Source organism: Colias philodice, chromosome 1, assembly GCF_061535455.1.
Source record: "Colias philodice isolate Cphi_HAF_F1 chromosome 1, ilColPhil1 Martin Lab GWU primary, whole genome shotgun sequence".
Taxonomy (NCBI): Eukaryota; Metazoa; Arthropoda; class Insecta; order Lepidoptera; family Pieridae; genus Colias; species Colias philodice.
The window spans coordinates 3,758,171-3,781,737 of NC_143086.1; the positions used below are offsets into that span (position 1 = coordinate 3,758,171).

A 23,567-nucleotide genomic window follows, 5' to 3' on the forward strand; every position below is an offset into this window, starting at 1 on the left:
TAAAAAAAATAATAAGGTTATATATAGTATTTGAGAGTTATTGACAGGGGCAATTAAAACCCAGAAAAAAACCTTGTTAATTAGCGCCACATCCTTTGACTTATTGTTTTATTATTGAACTATTCATTAACAGGCATTATTGTAATTTGCGTTACAGAAATTATATTATTTATAAAGAACTAACATCACATCTTATTTGTTTTATAGATAATACTTATAGAATCAATTCCTTCAGCAGATACATTTTTTTTATAAACCAATAAAGCAAAGGGGCATACAAATACTATATTATTGTTAATAAATCATTCGATTTGCTTACAAACTTATAACTGGATACGACACACACCGAATAATTTTCAAAGTCTGAGTCTAGAATTATATAGGTATTAAATTTTTTTAAAGATAAAAAAATATTATATAGTATTTGGTAGATTATCATTGACAGGTAATTGAAACCCAAAAAATAATAATTTATTGTATGAAGTGCGTTCCTATGCCTTATTGGTTCGTTTTTATTTATTTTTTCTTATTAAATATTTAACTATTTAATAGGAGGTAATATTGTGATTGACGACTACAATATGTTTCATAAAGGACAAAGATAACACCTAATGTGTTAGAGATTTTTTTTTGTTTTTTTTTCACATTTTTATTTCAAATACTGTCCGTTTGAATTTGAGAATTCCGTACGTAGGCCAAAAATATATCATTGGTTATCAAAAACCAGTAGATTTTATCAGAATAATATTTATTTTCGTGACGGACAACATTTGAGCACATAGACAAAAAATATTCTAGAAGTAAATATTTTATTTATCCTTTTTCACAACAGTCTTACATTTAATAAGATATTCATTCACACAAACATGAAAATACATTCAAATATGTTATATTATGTAAATAGATATACAAGACTACTAGTAAAATATTGTACGTAGGATGGACAACTTGTTTCACCTTATTTGTGGGAAAAAATAAATTGCTTTTGATAATTAAATTTAGGATATCAAAAATTGCTCACTATATGTCTTTAAATATTATACGAATTATGATAACAAATACTTAAAATTAATTAACAAAAACAATTGAATAAGTTGTGAAACGAAGCCGAACACAGTAAATCTCACTATCTTTCCAAATTGATCTAACGATCTAAAAGTACAATTTTTCAAAAAGTACAAGAAATGTATACAAGTTTAAATTAACTGTACAAAATACATTCATGAAGATATATCACATTAGATTTTCAATAATGATTAACCATGATATTTTATGGGACGCTTAACTACAGCGGAGGTCTATAAACCCTCTGATAAAGCTGTAAATCTCGATAGTCTTAAAATATCATGGGACTCTAATAGGTACAAACCTATCAAGTAAATTTTATAGGTTTACAAGAAAAACAGTTGTCATTAATTAATGATCATTACTACTATACTGATCATTCTACAATATGCATAAAGTAATATGAAATTTATACAAATTTAAAATCAGTCAAAAAGAGAGAAGGGAAGATTGCGATATCTTTCAAGCCTTGAATTCGGATAGATATACTAAATCAGTCTGTAGGGATCAAAAGATATCTAAATAGGTAAATATTATGTCCTACTATTAACCACGGTAACAACAACATCAAAATTGATTATATTTAATAAAGAACATGCAAAACTATTAAAATCTTAGTGTCCATTTCACTGGTCACTGCTGATAACTGCAACGGTGCGCCAAGTGCTTTCAAATTATCGCGTTTTTTAAAAATGTTTTGTAAAAGTCTATTAACTTGGCACATAAAACGCGAAGAACGGCTATGGTAACCGTGGAGCACTTGACGATGTATGTGATGGTATGATTTAGCCGAATTTAAATCAGCAATCAGTACCACGTCCATGTGGATTTCGTGGGATTCATTCGGATATACTGGACAACACCCAACAGAATTTAGAAAGATTCAAACGCGCACACTGAGCGCGTCTTTTAGGGTGTGTAGTTTGATGACATTGAAATCTATCAACGTCTATATTTTTTCAGATTTGCTGAAATTCGTAGCGATTTATGGAAACATTTTCTAAATCGGAGGATGTGGATCCAGTCATTAACGCCAATTAGTGAGTTGAATTCCGTCAGATGCATTACGATGCAAAGCAATTTATTTGATTTTGGGAATTCATTCGTTTACAAATCCGATATCATGATTGGATGTTGACTTTAGTGAGATTCATCTGATTATGCATTAGGCGTGTGAATTCAGAAACTGTTCATCGACATAGATTAGGGTTCAGAGCAGCTCATCTGGATTTTGGTATGTAGATATTAAGTCGGTGTCATTGGATATTTTGAGGTATCTCGTGAGGTTCCTTGATGGAACTGGTTATTCTTTGGTGTATTAATATCCGTGTTCGCTGTACTCATCACCGGAGGTCAGGGCGTAGCCCCCGTGGTCGCCACCTTCGAAACTCACTGGACTATCGTGGCCGTGACTTTCTTCGGCTGCGTGCCATCCGTGACCTGGGGGTAATAAAATAGTGTTATAGGGTTAATAAATATATGATCATTTGAAACGATCATTGCGTTTGTTCACTTTAATTGGTGAACTTTGTTTAACTGATACGATTGATTTTGTCATACAAAACGTAACCAAAGAGGTTACCATCAATAGTTTCCATCGTGCAACTACGTTGCCTTACCTCCTCCAAAATGTGGCGCAGCCTTGGGCTGGCCGTAGGTGTAGCCAAGCACTTCATAGTGATCGTCACCGCCGCCCCCGTGCTTGTGGTGGATGTGCTTGACGATAGTATGCTTGTGGTGATGGTGCTTCACGAAGAGCGGCACGTGGATGATGACCTTCTTGTGGCCGCCGCCGCCGCCCGCCAGGATCAGCGTCGTCATCGCGGCCATGCAGGATAGCAGCAACTGAAAGGAGAGGTTATTGGTGTTTTGCTCTCAAGGTTGAAGGAGTGGGATAGGCAAGTTGTAACGGGTGATTTTTATTTTTATTTAATAAAATCACAAGTCTGACAAAAACAATGTTAATTTATATGCTTCATAGTTTTATAACAAAAGCCCGATTATGTTAACGCCGTTGAAGTCTTTTGTTTGAAGATGTTGTTTTATTATATATTTTTTTAAATAGATATGTTACGGCTAAAGGTAGGTGAGAACATAAACTTAAGATTAGCCGGCTAAACTTAGGTTTATTTTCGACGAGGTGTTAATGTTAGTTTGTTCTATCTTTAGCCGGCTAAACTTAAGTGTAACCGCAGGCCCGTGGCTAAAAATGTCGGGGTGGGTAGATTTGGTTACTATAATACATGTAAGGAACAGGGCGAGTGTTTTCTGGCACTTCGCCGGCTGCTGCCGCAGCACGCTCGCTGCGCTCGCTCGGCTCGTGCGGGTCTTAAGAGTTCTAACCTAACCTAACCTAGCCACCAGCTTTCTGCCCTGAGTCGGGGTGGGTAGATTTGGTTACTATAATACATGTAAGGAACAGGGCGAGTGTTTTCTGGCACTGTGCGGGCCCCTCAAGCCCTCCACCGGCCCGGCGCTAACCAAATCTACCCACCCCGACATTTTTAGCCACGGGCCTGCGGTTACACTTAAGTTTAGCCGGCTAAAGATAGAACAAACTAACATTAACACCTCGTCGAAAATAAACCTAAGTTTAGCCGGCTAATCTTAAGTTTATGTTCTCACCTACCTTTAGCCGTGACAGATACATATCTAATATTATTTTGACCTATTATGTATTATAAGTACCTACTGTTTTGTCACTATTTCTAAAATTAAAAAAAAATTGTAATAAAAGTATATTTAGATTAAGAAATCAAAAGAAATTTAAATAAAAATAATTTTTATAAGTACATTTCTTTTAAATAATTCCCGTGCAAAAACTATAAACACACGAGATAAACGATTGTCACACAAAACCCAATTACACAATACTTCCTCGATAAGTTCCAAGCACTTTCTATTAAAGGAAAAAACTATGTTTTGCCTCTCACTTCGTTCCTTTGCTTTATTTTCATAGCTAGATGAGTTTTGTAATAACAATCAGCCGTTCAGTGAATTTGCTTCCGGTCTTATATCTCGATTGTTGAATGTACATGTACTAGTGAAGTTCCGTGAAGTTGATGTAGGAATATCAATCGATGTATACAGTACGATTCAAACTTATTGGAGGCTCGGAACATCGTACGATCGGATGCGCAGAAAACAATTTTTAGATATGTATTAGTGGGACGTTAAGGGACAAGCCCCCCTAGTCAAGTGGCTTTCTGTTAGCGTAGCGTTCAATAGAATAGACTACGAATGTATGAGATTGACGTAAGCTGTAGATAAACGTTATCTACAGCTTACGTCAATCTCATACATTCGTAGTCTATTCTATTGAACGCTACGCTAACAGAAAGCCACTTGACTAGGGGGGCTGTGCGACCCGCACTCGCACCTGCACCTAGCTTCCGAACCGTCACTATAAGTTCTAATGGAACTGTATTCGATTTGCCCCATACCCCATGGGGCAAATGACATATACATCGGTTTCACTAATCGATTTTCTTTATGTATATCCTTAAAACCTTATATAAGCTTTTTGGGTAAGTAGGTGATCAGCCTAATGTCTACCAGACCGAAACATTTTTTGTCCCTACCCAGAATTGAATTCAGAACCCTTAGGAACTACGCTAGCTCGTTAAGCACTGTGCCAAGGAGGTCACATACGTATACTAGATGCATCAAATTATTATTAGTTAAGTGACGTATGTACGTACCAACAAAGTGCATACTAGTGTAAATGTTAAAACCATTGACTTATACACGTTTTTATATCTCTTATTGTTGTTAATACTGAATATAGATATTGGAAAAGATGATTTCAAGATACGTCGGAATTTTTAACAGAACACATTGTTCAGTATGACTTTTTCTTTTTGAAAATTTATCTATGGACAGTTTATTTATTGACGGTTCAAAAGTTGGAATCCTAGTCGAATGATAAAGTTTAAATTAATTTATCTAACATTCAATATCAATAAAATAATTCCGATAATCCCTAAATTATATTCGGTATTAGTAAAAAAATAAACGCACCCATATATTATCATCTAGGTATAGTTATCATGTATATATATCTTCGAATGCATTAAAAATGTAGAAATACTACAATATTAATAAAAGCAGGAAACAATTAGACAAAGATTCTGAAATCGGATATCGGATCGTACCATGTGAAAGGCGCATATATTTTACTTATCTCGATATCGGATCGGTCGTCCGACACTCGATCGGATAATGTGGAAACGCTTACAATAAAATATTATCTGTAAAAATTAGTATCAGAATTTATCACTCTGAACAAGTGAACTGTATAAATGTAAATTTTTTTATGTAACAATTCGCATTCGGATACAATCTAATTAGCTTTGTATTTTGCAAAGTTTTATAAGCCAATAAAATAATATACACGAATAAAAATAATTAAATAATCTATACAGATTGATATAATATATGATATACATCGTATCGAAGAAAATAACTATTCAAAGTTTATGCAAAAAATCACTTACTACTTACTAGTGAGTTGTAAGTAATTTTATTTATATGAAAAAACCTGAAGAAATTTAAATTCACTTTAACTCGTCCACTTTAATTTCACTTCATATTTTTTACACTCAGAACACTAAATATCTAATTGAAATGACATTTAAATTCAACTGTTGCCTCATGAAAATTATGAAGACAATAGATATCTACATCAAATACTTTATTTATCAAGGGTATATAAGGATTAAAAATTCATAATCACTGTAACTATCGAAACCAACAATAAAAAAATAAGGCACAAGAAAACATGAAGTGGCTGAAAAAACACAATGTTTATGAATACGCAAAGCAGATCACGCATGCAAGTCAGTAAACGTGGAAGCTCACTCACCAGGTATTTGCTGGACATGATGAGGAGCGGAACAAGACCAAACGGTAGTACTGTTAGACAGAGTGTGATAAATAAATTTTAACATTACTTCCTTTTATATTGCAACGTGCTCGCGTTTCGCGAGAGTGCTTCTCGTCGGCAATCTTATCTGCGCCTATCCATGGCAATACACAAAAATCTATCTTATAATGAATGCAAAAAACTCAAAATTCCGTATCAGAAATGTTCGATTAAAACATCGTTAATATCAAAAATGCCGTTCAAAAGACAATCTAAACGCTCGAATAATAGGTTCATTGTCGGATATTTTGCGATACGTTGACACTTGTTTGACACTATTCACTAGAATTTCTGTTCGTTAGTGCCAAATTGATATTCGATATAGGTTCATATCACATAACTAAGAAAAAATAAAAGAAATGGAAAAAAGTAAAAATGTGTGATCAAATAAAGAGAATGTGTTGTAGACAAAAATAGACGACCGAACCTAAATTGCATGAACGTAATAAAGAAACAATATAAATGTGGCATTGTGGCATCCCTCGTTGGAGAGCATTCGATATTAAAACAATTGTTATTGAAAGCGACATCGCAGACGACAGTATGAGCAAAAAGAACATTTTACAATAGTTGAGTAAGAAAGGAAACATTATGCTAAGTACCATTGTGAAGACAGCCGTTAACATGATGTATGAAAATTAATTTCCTTTGTGTGCAAATGATGCATTTGTAGATAATCATAAAAACATTATCATCTGAAAAGCGTTCACGCATTGCAATCTGTACGGAAACAAAACGACATGCTAGTGTGATCTGAATCCATCTCATGATAAACACTCTCACTTTTGAAACCATTCCATTTAAGGTGTAATCTAATAAGTATAAAACAATTTTTCATTGAAAGGTTTACGTAAGGTTTTTAGAAAGAATTTGATGATATAGGTGCGTTTTTTACGAAAATAAGAGTATTTGCTTTGTCATACGTTATGTTGAAATTCAATTTTATTTTAAAAAGAGAATATTATGAGAACCAAAAATATTTTTTGTGCGTTGATTTTATGGTTACGTTTGCAACGCTTTTTTCCCCTATGTTTATAATTTAACTACAAATTAATAGTTACTTACCTTCGTGTAGAAGTTAATCATTTTCGTAGTCGTGTTTTGTACCTGTGTAGAAAACATATATTAAAATCCAGAGAACTCGGTTTTTAATAATATTAAAAAAACTTGCAAATAAAGGTGATTGAAGGAGATGCATAGAAAATCCATTTTAGGGGTCTAAGCTAAAAAATGAACAAATAATTTTCATGCGTGAAACAATCATGACCGGATCGGTCTTTCCTAATACTATAAATATAATATTCCTACTACTATAAGTATAAGATAACTTCAACAAACGTACCATGTTCCCTCATAACTTCAAGCCCGCCGGTGAACCTATAGCTAAAAGAATATCTAAGCAATGCCTGATTAGATTCTTGTTAATACTTTGATAGCATTTATATCGCCTTTCGCTTTATACACAAATAATACAGAGATAATAACTTTATTTTAAACATTCGCAGTTCTTATTATACATTCTTATACACGAAGAAACGTCACTAAGTCTTGAAATTGTGTTAAGAAATCGTTTATTTTTTTAATAACAAAAATAACATTAACAATATAGTTACAGGATTTCAGGAAGTGTACACTGTTTTGAGCTGAAATCATTTTTTAAAAAATTCACGACAAATTATCTTCAATTATTAAGATGATTTTATGTAAGTTTTTATATTGCACAAATTTTAACATCCGTAAGTAGCGCGTAGCAATAGAAAACAAAACTTAGTGACTTTTCTTACTCCATACTCATCTAGCTCAACATAGGTGTTATATTAAAATTACCTGTAATTAGACCCAAACACAGACCATCCACATTGAGTGCTTGTTTCAATCTATGTCTTCGTTATTTGCCACCCAGCTTTGGTTTCTCGTCGTTTCAACAAAGAATGCACAACTCTTTGTGATTAAAATGCTTCGTAATGAAGTATATAGGAGTACAGAAGAAGTTTTTAAGAAACGTATCGAAAAAGTAGTACCCAAAGATAGAGATAGAAATGGGGTTTTATTTAAAGCTTATATATTATTGTGTTTTGTGCGCTTGTTTCAGTCACTTAAAGCTTAGTCCATCCTTGTATAATTGTCTGCAAATTTGAGATGTTTGTAATAAATGTATATCTTTTAAATTTGAAATAGAAATTGTAAAAAATTCAGGCTTACGCGTATCTTTCTTTTTTGGCAACAATTTGGAGACGGCTTTGCCTTTACGCGTGAATTTGCTGCGTGTGTACTTCGCAAGGTTGATCTTCCACGTGAGTCTTTTCCCTAAAATGTTTAAAACGATGATGATTTACTTTATCTACTATGAATTAATATTTTATAATAATTTTACAAATTAAACGTAAGCACATAAAAACTTACGGATGTTCTGGATGGCTTTCATAACTTCCTTTTTCATCGACATGTTTATATATTTTATCTGTACGCATAGAAAAGAATTAATTACATTATGTTAATTACGATTAAACAACCCGCTCAAACATATAACACGTGTATTCGTTTGAGTCTAATATTTTTGATGACTTACAAGATCTCAAATTTACCCCATTGCATTGGTTCTTAAAAGTCCGGATCTTGCACCTTATTTTGAACAGCGTCGTCATGCGGTAACTTAGGAATCGTACACTGCAACACGTATATTTAGCATGCCATATCAAATTGGTACAAGTAAATAAATTTTAGGAATAATCCATTATAATCATAATATTCGCAGAAAACTTCGCCAGAACCTTTACAACTAAAATTGATGTCTCAAACATAACGTAGCATTTTTACTAATGCAATTTGACACAAAAGTTAACGTTTGAGAAATCAGATAACGCCCAAGAATGTTTTGCTTTCTTAAACGAGACTTTTATGATAATTAAAAAATCATATACCTAAGGGCTCGTTCAGGTAATTCAAACATTCATTTAGGACTCTTATTGGTTGACTCATTATTATTATTCATATATTATTTGCAAATAACAAGAGTAGATGAAAACTTCGCAAAATAAAGCCAATTTTAAAAGTTTGCGTAATGAATTTATAAAAAAAATGTTTCTCTTTCGCTAGAAATGTTAAAAATTTAAAAAAGTGATTAAACTGCAAAGCAAAAGCGAGATAAAATTTGTAATGGTGTATTTAAAATAAACTACAAATAACACCGAAATCGGCTTTGAAACGACCATCAAAACATTTTAGACTGTGATATTTCACAGCTAAACTTCACATATCACGGAACGTTCCAGAATACCGCAGGATATTTGAATTCCGTGAAATACTTCACAGCAAAATTTCACCCATACTACGAAACGTTCCAAAATACAAGTGGATGTTTAGATTCCATGAAATACTTTACAGAAAACTTCATCCACGCCATGGAACGTTCCAGAATACCGCAGGATGTTACGTTCCATGAAATACTTAACAGCAAAACTTTACTTACACCACGGAACGTTCCACAATACAAGAGGATGTTTAGATTGAGGGGTCCGGAGGCCCACATCCCTTCCTATCCCCTACCCATCCTCTCCTCCCCTATCCTTAATCCCTCCCATCCTCGCCCCTTTCTCCATAATTCCTTCCAAATCCCTTAATCCTGGTAGGCAACAACCATAACTTCTGTTATGGTTTATGGGCGACGCAACCTGCTTACCACCAGGCAGTGCGTCCGCTCGTTTGCCTTCCCATAACATAAAAAAAAAAAAAAAAAAAAAATTCCGTGAAATACTTCACATAAAAACATCATCCACGCAATGGAACGTTCCAAAATACCGCAGGATGTTAAGATTCTGATAAGTACTTCACAGAAAACTACATCCACGCCATGGAACATTCCAGAATACCGCAGGATGTTATATTCCATGAAATATTTCACAGAAAGCTTCATCCACGCCATGGAACGTTCCAGAATACAAGAGGATGTTTAGATTCCAAGAAATATTTCACAGAAAAACTTCACCCACGCAATGGAACGTTCCAAAATACCGCAGGATGTTAAGATTCTGATAAGTACTTCACAGAAAACTACATCCACGCCATGGAACATTCCAGAATACCGCAGGATGTTAGAATCCATGAAATATTTCACAGAAAGTTTCATCCACGCCATGGAACGTTCCAGAATACCGCAGGATGTTAAGATTCTGCAAAATAGTTCACAGAAAACTACATCCACGCCATGGAACATTCCAGCATACCGCAGAATGTTAGGTTCCACGAAATACTTCACAGAAAGCTTCATCCATGCCATGGAACATTCCAGAATGTAAGAGGATGTTTAGATTCTGTAAAATACTCCACAGAAAACTACATCCACGCCATGGAACATTCCAGAATACCGCAGGATGTTAAGATTCTGTAAATTATTTCACAGAAAACTACATCCACATCATGGAACATTCCAGAATACAGCAGGATGTTAAGATTCTGTAAAATACTTCACAGAAAACTACATCCACGCCATGGAACATTCCAGAATACCGCAGGATGTTAGGTTCCATGAAATACTTCACAAAAAGCTTCATCCACGCCATTGAACGTTCCAGAATACCGCAGGATGTTTAAATTCTGTGAAATACTTTCCAGAAAACTTCATCCACACCACGGAACGTTCCAGAATACAGCAGGATGGTTAGGTTCTGTGAAATACTTTACAGAAAACTTCATACACCCACGGAACATTCCAGAATACTGCAGGATATTTAAATTATGTGAAATACTTCCCAGAAAACTTCATCCACACAACGGAACGTTCCAGAATACCGCAGGATATTTATAGTATATTCCGTGAAATATCGCCAGTCTTTAATGCATGAATGGATGTGCTCTTATTAATTTGAAAAATTTTGGTGCAAAAAAACCCACATATAAATAGTAAATAACTAGGGAGAGAAATTCCTTTTGGGTACCATGAGGAATTCTCTGTCTACTGAATTGAAGTATGTAAGTTTATTGAATGTATGGCGGTCTGTGCAGAAGTACTATAACTACTTTTAATTTATTTGTACTAATTTCTTCTGAAAAGTTTTATTACATCAAGATAAAAATGTAGATATAAAAAAAATGCGTGGCAAAGCGCAAAACTGGTGCAGGGCTTGGCCAATTCGGTTAATTTTTCTTTTCATAATTTTGTAAAGGATGAAAGGGTTAAAAACACCTATAATTTTTTGAAAACTAGCTTCAAAGGCTCATCCGGACGATGCCGGGCCAAGCGGCTACTTAGTACTTATAATGAAAAAAGTACAATTTTATTGTACCACAAAAAGTCTAACTACATTTAATATGTATAAAACATCTAGCGATTTAAGATTTTTTTTAATTTTTTGAAACATCATCTACTCTTGTTTTAAAAACGGAAAGTTTCGTTTTGAACTAATATAAAATATTGCCATAACAAGGAGTTAATGATGACTTTACTCGCTATCTTTTTACTTGAACCGTGACAAGGCATTCGACTTGAACTAAGGTCATTGGTAGCACGCGTTTCTCTACGCAAGGCGATAGAAATTCGTCTGCAAGTTTCGTAAAATTAACGAAATTGTTTCAGATGACTTCCGCAGTGCAAAATTAGCTTTATGTAGGGTGTTTTTTGTTTGGTTTGTTTTGAAGTTTTTAGTTAGTTTAAATTGAAATTGGTTGAATTTATTTTATTGTTATACTTATTTGCTATTAAATTAAGAGCGACGCGGAGAGCTTTTTAGTGGTAAAGCTACATACTCATCTCATACCTCCTAATTAGACAGTCTATTAATAAAATAAATCTTTAGAAGTAAAAATGCAATGCATATTGTAAAAAAGGAGACACTATCTAGTTTCTAAAAACTTTACAAATTTCCTTGAAAAGTTTTGTAACAACTTAACAATTAACATTTTTTATGAAATTCAATTGCTCTATATACCTATATATAGTTATATAAGTACACCATTGCTTTCACCTGTGTGCGTGTTGATTGAAAATCGACATACAAAACTATGTGCTTAGTGCTTAAGTAATTGTTGTTGTTGATGAAATTAAATACCAAGAATCTAATAAATATTTGTATGAAAAATCACTTTGAAAAGCTATTTATAGAAACATTTGATACATTTATAATATGTTTAATCCGAAATCCGATAAGTATTTTTTCATGTCAACTTTTGATATTATTAACGTAATATGTATTATCGATTTACTAGAAAATACGCAAATAAATATCACATTAATTGCAATAAATTATTATTTAATGTCAATAGAATAAATTGTATTATATTTACTTATTTAAAATCGAGTTTTACCAATTAAGTGAACATTAGAAACAAGTAAATTTAAACTGAATATTATATTATTCAAAACGACAAATTCCGTAAAACGAATACATTCGCATAATACAGTCGCGTTGATAAAAATACATTTGCATTGCAGTTTTCTCATATCTAATACGATACTTATATACCTACATATCTAATTATTGTTTATATCAGAGGTTAATTGAGTTCAACAAAATATTATTAGTATTACATTATAATGGATTAAAATGGCAATGGGGATAGAGATGCTTGTAAGGTGTATATTTACATTATCCGATAATTATATTGGCAAATGTATCCAATAAAATTACCAAATAACGATATGATTTACTTCATTATCAGCGTATTAATATTCTATTATATGCAAATCTATTCAAATCTATCAAACACAAAAAAAAACAATTTTTTTTCAGATAGTTTTATTAAAGGTTTAAGATAAATCGTTTTATTTATTCAAAGAACTGTAATATAAGAGGGATATTCCTCAAACTGATACAAATAATATTTGTATGTTTGTACATTTTTTAAATCAAACGTGAACATTAATAGTCTGATAATGAAATAAATGAACGATATATCACATTACACTTAAAATATCCAATATCTGTACTTATCCGTTCAAAGAGAGGACCCACGGCAATTTCCTAATGGCCTAATTTCTTCTGGGTGGATTTTCTTCTAAGAAAAAAATGGCTCTTTAATAACTTCTACATTCATACATTTATATGGATAGGCAATTCATTTTAAAGAAAAGTTTTTTTTTCTAAACACACAATTAACTTTAACAATAAAATTAAATCAAGTGTACTCTTATTTATTGTTAAATAGTTAATTATTTAGGTTATTTTATCCTGCTCCATACTCTAAACCGAAATTAACCGAAACATATTATTGTGCCCAATTTATATACAAATTATGTACGTTTGAATCATATTAGGATTAGTTTATGACAGCAGAATAAACCTTCCCCGGCTCTCAAATAACACAAACAAGTATAATACCTATTAAACGAAATTATAACACTTAATAACAACAAATTTCATGTATCTATGCTTTAAAAAATCTACCACTAGATCATGAAATACTTCTGAATTGATAGAAGGAAAAAGCATTGTTTTACAGATGTTGAATAAAATACCATTGAGATAATATGTAATACATGAATTTCATTGGCCCGACTCTAACAATTATTATAAATGCGAAAGTGTGTAGATGTGAATGATTTTAAGGTATGATTCTTGTGTCTGAAGTTAGACGGCGGCTAGAGAATTAATAAAATGCTGCTTTTCACCGCAGTGAAACAACTCATTCCCATGTGAATTTGCTTCGACACCGCGCAAAGAAACGGATTACAGCTGCTATAAAATAATTAATTTTAAATCAACTTGAAAGATTTTTAATAAAACTGAGTATAAAATCGAAAACGAAAAAATTAAACTTCGCTACGGCGAAAAGGCATTTTAAATTTACGCTATGTCTGACTCTTTTTATCTCTAAATAAAGAAATCTCAATTTCGCTGCAAGCTTTTTGAAAAAAATTATTTAGTACCGAATGCAAAAAAACTTTGCTCAAATATTTAAAGTATAAAACATTACAATAACATTACTGTGTTACGTACATACGATTAATATAAACTAATTGAAAAAAGTATCACTTACCTTAACTGTCTTCTTTTTCCTAGTAGCATCCGATGCCCCGTAGCACGAAGCAGGGGTGGCCTCTCACTCGCTGAAGGGTGAGGGGACTCGCAGACGGGACGCACTCACCACGGTAAACTGAGTAACCATAATATTATATTATAACGACTGAATAGGTAGGTACTACGCAAAGGGTAAGATAAATCTTTCTTGTCTAAATGAGATTTAATAAAAAATATAATATATGGTAAAAGATAGATATGCGTGTGCGCAGGATTTAGGGTGGTTTAACCTTAATCTCAAGTTAAAAGAGGGTAGTTGAATATCTAAAAAGTGGAACTCTTTTCACAGCATTCATCAGCAGTCATCTTTATTGATCAAACATTCGTATTTTTTGTTACCTTTAATTAAGCATTAATGTAAAAGTAACAACATAAAACCAAAGCTTTCCAAGTCAAAACTATATAAGTAATTTTCTAACTAAGAGCGTCCAAACTATACTTGAACAGTAAATTATTGCTGTCACTTTAATTCCAGAAATTATTATGAACATTAAAATAACTAGTTATGTATTTATCTTGATAGTATTGACACAGCCGACAACATGTGCTCGTTTTGATAAATAAATAGCGTTTTTTTTAAATTATGACTTCCCATCTTTTCAACTATTCCAATTAATTAGCCCTAGAGCCCCTCGCCCTGACGGAGATCATTAGTCGGGAGATTACATTACATAATATTTCAAACCGGATTATGAGATAAAATTAAATTTTACGTCCCATAGATAGGGGGCTATATGGCATCGGTTTCGAGTTACCTACTTTTTATTTGTGTTTGTAAATATTTTATCGGCTATCGAACTAGTTGATGTTTAAACGATCTGAATCATTATTGTGTTAAATACGTTTCAATTGTCAATTAATTATTATTTGTTATGTAAAAAAGCATTTATAATATTATGCTGGTATGGAGGTATACCGTTGATATAATATTGATAGAAATTACACGCGAGACTGGGTTAAATATTAGTTTGAAATGTAATTAAAATGTACTGCGATTCTACACAGCTACCTAATTGATTAACAAATCGCAGCAAGTCAACGACTATTAGCAAAGTGAAGGTAGTTGGGTGAAACGTCGTATAAACAACGTCCGAGCCCCTAGGCACGATCCGTACGATTGCGCGCCGAGTCAAAGGAAAGCGGCAATTTATAGTATGCGACAGCTAAGCATGTTCTGACAGGTGACAGTGACAGCTATATTGACAACTATTCATCCACAAAAATATTAAATCAAAAGTTACATCTAACACGGCCATACTGACAAACGTACGTCCTCGTACGCCTTTTTTCGTATTACAATACAACGGTAGTTCATCTCGGGTTTTCAAAAACACACTGCCTCGGCCACACTGACCATACTTTTCTACGCACTCGTTAGTAAAACAGCGACTAGACAATACCTCAACGCTCAAATCCGACTAGCGAGTCAACTCACTACGGACATACAGACGGCGACTTGACGGTATATCTACGCTCGTACGACTAGTGAAATACATCACTACGATACGTCAGCGACTAGACAATACCTCAACGCTCAAATCCGACTAGCGAGACAACTCACTACGGACATACAGACGGCGACTTGACGGTATATCTACGCTCGTACGACTAGTGAAATACATCACTACGATACGTCAGCGACTAGACAATACCTCAACGCCAGGGTTCAACTAGCGATTTGAATCACTACGAGCCAATAACACTCATCGTCAAAAAAATTCGGCACATGCTTCGGGACACCACTCGCCACGCCAGGGCACCATATTATGCTGTGCCGCGGCTTAAGTCTTCTTTCCGTAGTCACCACAACGAGTTTCAACTCGTATCGACCACTAGGCAGGATGTTCACTACTTCGTAGGGCCCTCGCATCCCTGAATCTAATTTACCTGTGAACTGAGAGGTTTTTATTACAAACACTGGACCGCAGCCCAGATAGCACACACAATTTCTTCGATGGACTACATTCCCGTTACAATAATCCACGTAACAAACTTTTACTTTACACAACGCACGAAAAAAAAACACAAATGCCAGTTACAAAACTACGTAAACATAAACACATTTAAAAATAGTGGGCTTGAATTCTATCCCACTTCTGATGATAGAAATTACACGCGAGACTGGGTTAAATATTAGTTTGAAATGTAATAAGAATGTACTGCGATTCTACACAGCTACCTAATTGATTAACAAATCGCAGCAAGTCAACGACTATTAGCAAAGTGAAGGTAGTTGGGTGAAACGTCGTATAAACAACGTCCGAGCCCCTAGGCACGATCCGTACGATTGCGCGCCGAGTCAAAGGAAAGCGGCAATTTATAGTATGCGACAGCTAAGCATGTTCTGACAGGTGACAGTGACAGCTATATTGACAACTATTCATCCACAAAAATATTAAATCAAAAGTTACATCTAACAATATTATTACCTATACCTATAGATATTAAGAATAAAAATTGTCAGTCTATTCTTAATCTTTTGTATGTATCCATATGTTTTGTATAATGTTTCTCCAGTGACCAGTTTTGTTTCTTATAAGATTTATTCCATTGTTTAAAATATTGACAACATTTTGTTGAAAATTTGAAATGTGCGTATAGATTAAATTTTTATGTTTTAGGGCCGATTTTTCAATGCTTGGATAAAACTTATCCGTCCAATAAAGTATTACACGATAATATTAACGGCATTTAGATTATGTTTTTAAAATGGTAGTTTTATACATTATTCGACGAATAAGTTTAATCCAAGCATTGAAAAATCGGCCCTTAATTGGATGTGTACCTAATGTAACTACTGATTCTTATGTATTGATCTTATGAATATTAGGTATTGCATTTCTTTGCTTAACAATCCTAATTATAAAGAGATAAATGCAAAAGTAGGTATGTTTGTTTGTCTTTAAGCTATATTACATCGGAGCAATTTTATAGTAAGCATGTTTTTTGAAGTTGGATATAGTTTGTTGGATGTAGTATATTATATCTCTCCAAGTCTACAATCTATAGTTTTCCCGTGGTAAAAAGAAGAATAATTTTATTGGTAAAAGTAGCAGCTACTTTTACCACGGGGAAACTACTCATTTTCATGGGCCTTTCCTTTTATAAATATTCAACAAATTATTATTAAATAGTACTATATAATATAATATACTATACACTATTATATACTATTGGATTAATTTTTTATTTATATACCATTGGAATGCTAATTAGTGTTTATAAGTTAAAGATAGTATCTTATTTGTTTTTGGCCCATGAGGTGACAAGTCGAAAGTATTGAATTAAACATTTTTGAAAAGCAACATCAAAAATGTTTTCTATTTCAAATTAAATTACAATAAAACATATACTTAAACTATAAAATTAATTGCTTGATCTCTAAGCTTGTAAAATTCAACTAAAATAAAACTCGTGTTTGATCATACATATATAAATAGGATTTTTATTTTGTATCTACTACTGATTCAAATAAATTGTTCTTAATTATTAAATGAAATAAATTACACTACAGTTAAAAAGGGAGAGGTCAGCGAAGTATAAATTCTGTTTGTCTTGCTGTAAAAAAAGTTAAAGTACAAAGACGAAGAAAAAGTACAACATATTTCGTATACTTAAATGTCAGAATTGCATCCAAACAGAATTGTAGCAACGTAGACCGGGTAAAATTAAATGGTATCACAACACATAAAAGTAGTAAGATAATATGTACCCTGCGAATATCACAGAGGAGTCCCGAGCTACTGGTGCTAGTCGAAGTAGCAAGGGAAGAGCCCTGGACGCCCAATGTTCAATATTCCTTTGCCTCCTTGAAGCAGTTGCGCAGTAGAACAGCCTCGCCCAAACGCTCGCACATGCGCAGTGGAAAGGTCACTAAAATCTAGAATCAATACAAAATTATATAATAAAACGAATTTTATTAAACTACACTAATTATATATACAATTTACATATTAATTATAATGATTTTCTATAAAACCAATCAATTATATAACATATAAATAATATAACAAATAAAATTCAGCCTTACCTGGTCGGACGTCTTCTTATGGAGACACGTAGCCCGATTTTCCAATTGCTGGTTGAAACAGGACACATTTATTAAAAAACCGAGTCATAAAATAGATCAGTATATTAGGAAGATTTGGATAAAAACCGGGGAGCAAATGTTGCTCGTGTGAAACGCAGAACGCATCTGCCATTTGCTGCATGAGCTAGCAACATCTGCGCATGTACATTGCCGCATTGCAGACCACAGGTCAATAAAGACATGCGCAGAAAGCCTGGGAAGGTTCTAGAAATCCGGCCTTATCCGGGCACTGGGCGTGGCTTGTTACCTGAATTGATTTTACACCTACGATTCCTAATGGTGCCTTTGTATGTATTAAATTGACAAAAAATAGGATTATTACACATTTTTTTGTCAATGTACATAGGTACAAGTTTGTTACCGTACATTAAAAAAAATACTAGCAAATTTTATATATAGTAAAATATCCAAAAGCTATATACGTAACAAAACATTTTGTCATTTCATTCTCGCACCCATTCTTTACAACAAAGAAATCTTTATAAAACATCATCATAATAATTTTATGAAGCAAATATTATATAAACCGGTATATAAAAAAGACAAAAATATACATTCACACTCCACTCAACGCCATCTACTTTTTAACCGACTTCAAAAAAGGAGGAGGATATCAATTCGACCGGTATATTTTTTTTTAAACTAAGCATTCATACATTTAACAGTTGATTACACTTCAAAACCTTTAAAAAATACATACGTTGTACTGTGTACAACACTGCTTTTCTTCAATTAAGATGAATCTCACTAAATATTATCTGAATGAGGAATTTAACGCGTTTAGTATTTTGTTATTTTGTTTTAACTTTTTTTTTATTACTGCTTTATTTCTTTAAATTAGTTTACAACTATCGTACCTACATATTATTTACAGATCAAAGATCATCCGATGATCCCCGCGCATGGCATTGCACCGGTATGCGCAATGCAATGCGCGAACCCCGGCTATGGATTTTCAATTTCAATTCCAAGAAAATCTAGTTTCACAAGCAATGTTGAACAACGTTTTCAAATTCAAGATCAATATTAAACGTTTCTTATAATAAGTGAAAACAATCAAATTATTCAGACAATCCAAAAATACAAAGTTTTATTAGCAATGTGTTCTATTTTCAACTAGCTTTCCGCCCGCAGCTCTGCCCGCTTTGTGTGAAAACTAATATACTAAAACCTTCCTCTTGAATCACTCTATCCATTAAAAAAACGCATCAAAATCCGTTGCGTAGTTTTAAAGATTTAAGCATACATATGGACATAGGGACAGAGAAAGCGACTTTGTTTTATACTATGATAAATACTAACCAGTTCTTTGCTTCACCGCGCCGTTATGAGTAGAATATAATTTAAGTTGTGTGTAAGTCTCTTTGTTCACAGTTATGACATGCGCAGTAGGTGCGACCCTAGATATGGCTCCCTCTCAGCGACCAAAATAGATTTTTTACCAGCACGTTATTGAATTGTCTATGGGTTACTTTTTTTGCAACAAGTTCCTTACATTGAGCGATAAATTGTGAACTTAGAAAGGAAGCTCCACCGAAAACAGACCGACTTCGGCTTTTCAGACAGGATGCGATTTAGTATTGATTCCGGATCGATCCTCGGCTCACATGTATATGTATGCGTCGCTCCGTCGTAGGTTTCCACGATTACAACGAACGTGAAGCGAAGAAAAAAGTCGAATAGAAATCTGGATGCGAATTTCTGCCTTAACGACAATGCAAACGTTTCATAATCCAAAAAAACGTTACCGCCATCTGTTATATTAGTACTAAAGCTGAAAAACTGCAACATTATATGCAATATTATCCACTGCAATTCTTAGAAATCTTCAAGAGGGCGCCACTCGCTCAACTTGTTGCTTTGTTTGTAATTAAAAAGAAGTTGTTGTTAGGGCCGGCCGGCGTCTCGAGCTTTAGGCACACAACACATCACATAGATCAATAACGTAACATGGATGACCACTGCTCACATATGTCCAAAATTTTATATCCGAAAAGACCTAAACTTGTCAAATACGCAAGGTTCTTACTTATACACTTCACCACACATAACCGCACATGTCACTAAATCGAAAAGTCTAGCAGGATGTATGAGAATTAGCCATCAAGGAATAATTAATTCACACGCGTGTTCCGATGGCTATCTAAATGACTTCTGTTGCATAAATCAATCAGATTCAGCTAAAATTCCATTACTGCGCAAGTCTAGGGTCTATTTTGGGACCCCGTGCATTACCTCTATCGAACCTAGTGCATGGTGTTATTACAAGTCTATGGCGCATGTGCATTCCGCTCTTTACCTGGGAAAAATCATAACACGAACCTTTTAATATTTAGGATACCAAAAACGAGATTATTTGTATGTTAAATATAGTCATTAAAACAAGAAATATTATTACATGCTCAAATTATTTAGTAAATTTTAGAGTTACAAATACTAATTAATAAAGCACTCAACTGATTTGGGTGCGGATTTCAAATAAACGATTCATTAAAACAAAAACGTATAACGAACGTCTTGTGTCTATTGTAATACAATGTTTATGATATTGTTTTATAAAAATGATGGTAAAACCTTTTTAGTTGGCTGTAAAAGAGAAAATCATTGACATTTTGGGAAATTTGAATTCCCGCCATGTGCAGGAATGCACTGCGACTGTGTAATGCCTTCTGTATGTAGTGGTACAATAGCATACAGGATCGTTTGGAAATGTGCGCCCCTCGGAGGGTATATAAGGAGCTGCAGAACTAGTTCCATTGCTCTGGATTTCCAGGGTATTTTAGTAATAAATACCCTGTGAAGTCCAAGCCAAAGAAAACATGAGACACAATGAATTCCTTGGGAATTCTACAAGTCATGTAATGTGTTCTTTATTTTTTATTTTTTTAATTAATAAAAATAACGTGGTTAAACACTATACTTGAAAAAATCGGTACTTATATGGATTTTTATTTTTATTTTTTAATTAATAATAAAAAAAATTATATGCCAATGAACTGTGTATAAAGATCAATAAGATTCTTAATAATTTCACATGAATTAAGATTATGTATTAAAAATTAATAATTAACATAACATATTGTATTGTTTGGTGTGAAATGTTCACAAAATGGAGTTCTAGTGCAGTGCAATGTAGAGACATACATATTTAAATTATAATGGACATTATTAGAACGTCTTTGTCTTCTACTTGTATAAATTTTTAACATACCGAGTAAAATATAAGTGTTAGAAGAGTAATCTCTTCTTACACTTATATTAAAATAAAAATCAAATATAAATAATACATAAATATTTTGATTGTTTAGGTGGAGTATCGGCAAATTAAACAGGTAAATACCTATTGTATTTCGTTAACGCTTTGTTGTTTATTTTCTTGCTTCAAAGATTTATTGCAAAAGTTCTTGATATATTCAACATCAGAGTTTAATTGAGTATTTAATAGTTGTACGTTTAAGACGTAAATACAAAAACTATAACCAAAAAATATAATACAAAATAATAATAAATGTAAAGTAAAATTGTTCATACTTAATTTAAAAAAAGTAACTTTAAAAATCATTAAAGTGACCTTTTATTAAATAATGGATGTATCCATAGAGCCTCAATCGTAGTTAATATTAATGAAACCTATTATTGACGATCTTGAAACTGTCTTGTCTTGCCTAGACTTCTCTGTCTCGATTTACCTTCTACCAAAATGATTTTAAATTGACAGTACAAAAATACCGATTATTAATAATCGAATTTATTTTCTTTTGTTATCTATTTAAATTATATAAAATCGATATTAATGCGAACGATTACATATAGATTTACGTCTGTGAAAATAAAAAATCACTAAAACAAAGGAATCACTCGAACGGTTACATATCTTTATTACCTACTATAAAAAAACTATTTATGTATTTTTTATAACTGCTAAAATGTACTGCTGGATATTACGGGACACCTTTGATTAGGTTAAATAGAAATATTATTATGTAGGTTGAGGCAAATGGGCTACATAGCATCCCAAAAAGCTTGAGGTTATAGACAAAGAGTTAAATAAATATTAGTTAAAATAAATTTTTGTTAATCATCCAAATTGTGTAGAAATTCAGATAAACTCCAATTTATAACAATATAATAAAAATTGTTTGGTTTTATACTTCAAAAACTAATTCCGAGTTATCGGGAATTATTTATAAAAAACTTTTTAAATTAACTTAATATATTATCAATCTTATATGATGTCATAAGTTCAGAAGCATATAGATCTGAAAAACAAATTAATTAAAGTACTTACCTATTGCAACAATACCTAACAAACATGTTATAATTAGCCAAACATTGTTAGTCTATAAATCCGCTTATGCATCGGTTGACCACAACAATCAAAGCTTTAGGATTCCATTTGCATACATTTTAGTGAAATGTATGCATATTTAGATACATAATATTCAAATCAAATTTATTTATTTTGTTTTCACAATTTTTTACTAACTCATAAATTGTAAATCCCTGGTTAACCCACTAGGAAAAACCTGTGCGGGGTCAACCAATATACTTCATGGTTTACATTTGTAGTAACATGCAGTCGCTGAAATAAGTAATATGAAACTAATAAAAAGACAAATACAGCAACGTAATGTAAACTTAAACTTTTTAATAAAATAAATTATGTACAAATCAACTTCAAATCAAAGAAATTAAATAAAGTCATATTATGTCCAATTGTAATGTAAAAATCCTTTTCGAAAGCAATTTTTATTATATTTTACTATGTTCACAAAAATAAAATAATTCAAATTTTAATGTATCTAATGAGTTCCCATCTCTTAAGGTATATCCAGAGCCGATTTACCGTAATACAAAAAATGGTAAGATAAGCCAACTTTCTAATACATCCCGCTACACGTCGACCCTTTCTTCCTTGTATATAATAAATCTTAAGGAGACCACTTCTTATACACAGCGCTTCTCAAACTTTTGTAATTGAGACGTATGTTTTTTTTTCTGTATTTCAAACACGAATTTACACGAATTTATTTTAACGTAACGAAGGAATGCTTCAGGAATTGATTTTTGGTATTTCGATACCTACAATATTATGTAAGCATCCTAATATTACCATATTTAATTATTATTTTTTTGTAGTGTACAGTTTACACCCAGAATGCCCAAAAAACATACATCTAAAACCTACTACATAAATCATATTGGTTTTTAAAATATTAAAATGCATGCAGAATTTATATTTTCACAGCTCACATCAATAATTTTTATTTGTTATCTAAGAATTTCTTAAAAAGTTGTTTTAAGAGAGAGCCTATTAAACATTATCATATTTCCTTATCAAATATAACAATTTACTGAACTCTATATTATTTGTTATTATCTCAAAAAAATATTTCATCGCAAAACCAACCCAAAAAAATATTACCATAATTCTCACACTTTGAACATCGCTGTCTGACATTTTAATGTGGCCTAA

At 32.6% G+C, this 23,567-nt stretch overlaps 1 protein-coding gene and 1 long non-coding RNA gene across 3 annotated transcripts; both read right to left on the minus strand.

The window, feature by feature from the left end:
- Window positions 1–2,074: 2,074 nt before the first annotated feature.
- Window positions 2,075–7,090, minus strand: LOC149491074 (uncharacterized). 2 transcript variants are annotated; one of them, XM_089706587.1, is made up of 3 exons: window positions 7,055–7,090; window positions 2,685–2,910; window positions 2,075–2,505 (listed from the first exon to the last, which is right to left on the minus strand). In XM_089706587.1, exons 1-3 carry the CDS (start codon window positions 7,073–7,075, stop codon window positions 2,384–2,386), a joined length of 369 nt encoding a protein of 122 aa, XP_089562713.1. In that variant the 5' UTR covers window positions 7,076–7,090; the 3' UTR covers window positions 2,075–2,383. The 2 variants fall into 2 exon arrangements, with proteins under 2 accessions (XP_089562713.1, XP_089562786.1); XM_089706660.1 differs by lacking the exon at window positions 7,055–7,090 and adding an exon at window positions 5,930–6,083.
- An 883-nt stretch (window positions 7,091–7,973) lies between these two features.
- Window positions 7,974–18,341, minus strand: LOC149491075 (uncharacterized). Its single transcript, XR_016317054.1, has 7 exons — window positions 18,032–18,341; window positions 17,714–17,881; window positions 13,961–14,077; window positions 8,575–8,656; window positions 8,393–8,450; window positions 8,192–8,296; window positions 7,974–8,115 (listed from the first exon to the last, which is right to left on the minus strand). It is a non-coding gene; the product is annotated as an uncharacterized LOC149491075 (long non-coding RNA).
- Between the last annotated feature and the right edge of the window lie 5,226 nt (window positions 18,342–23,567).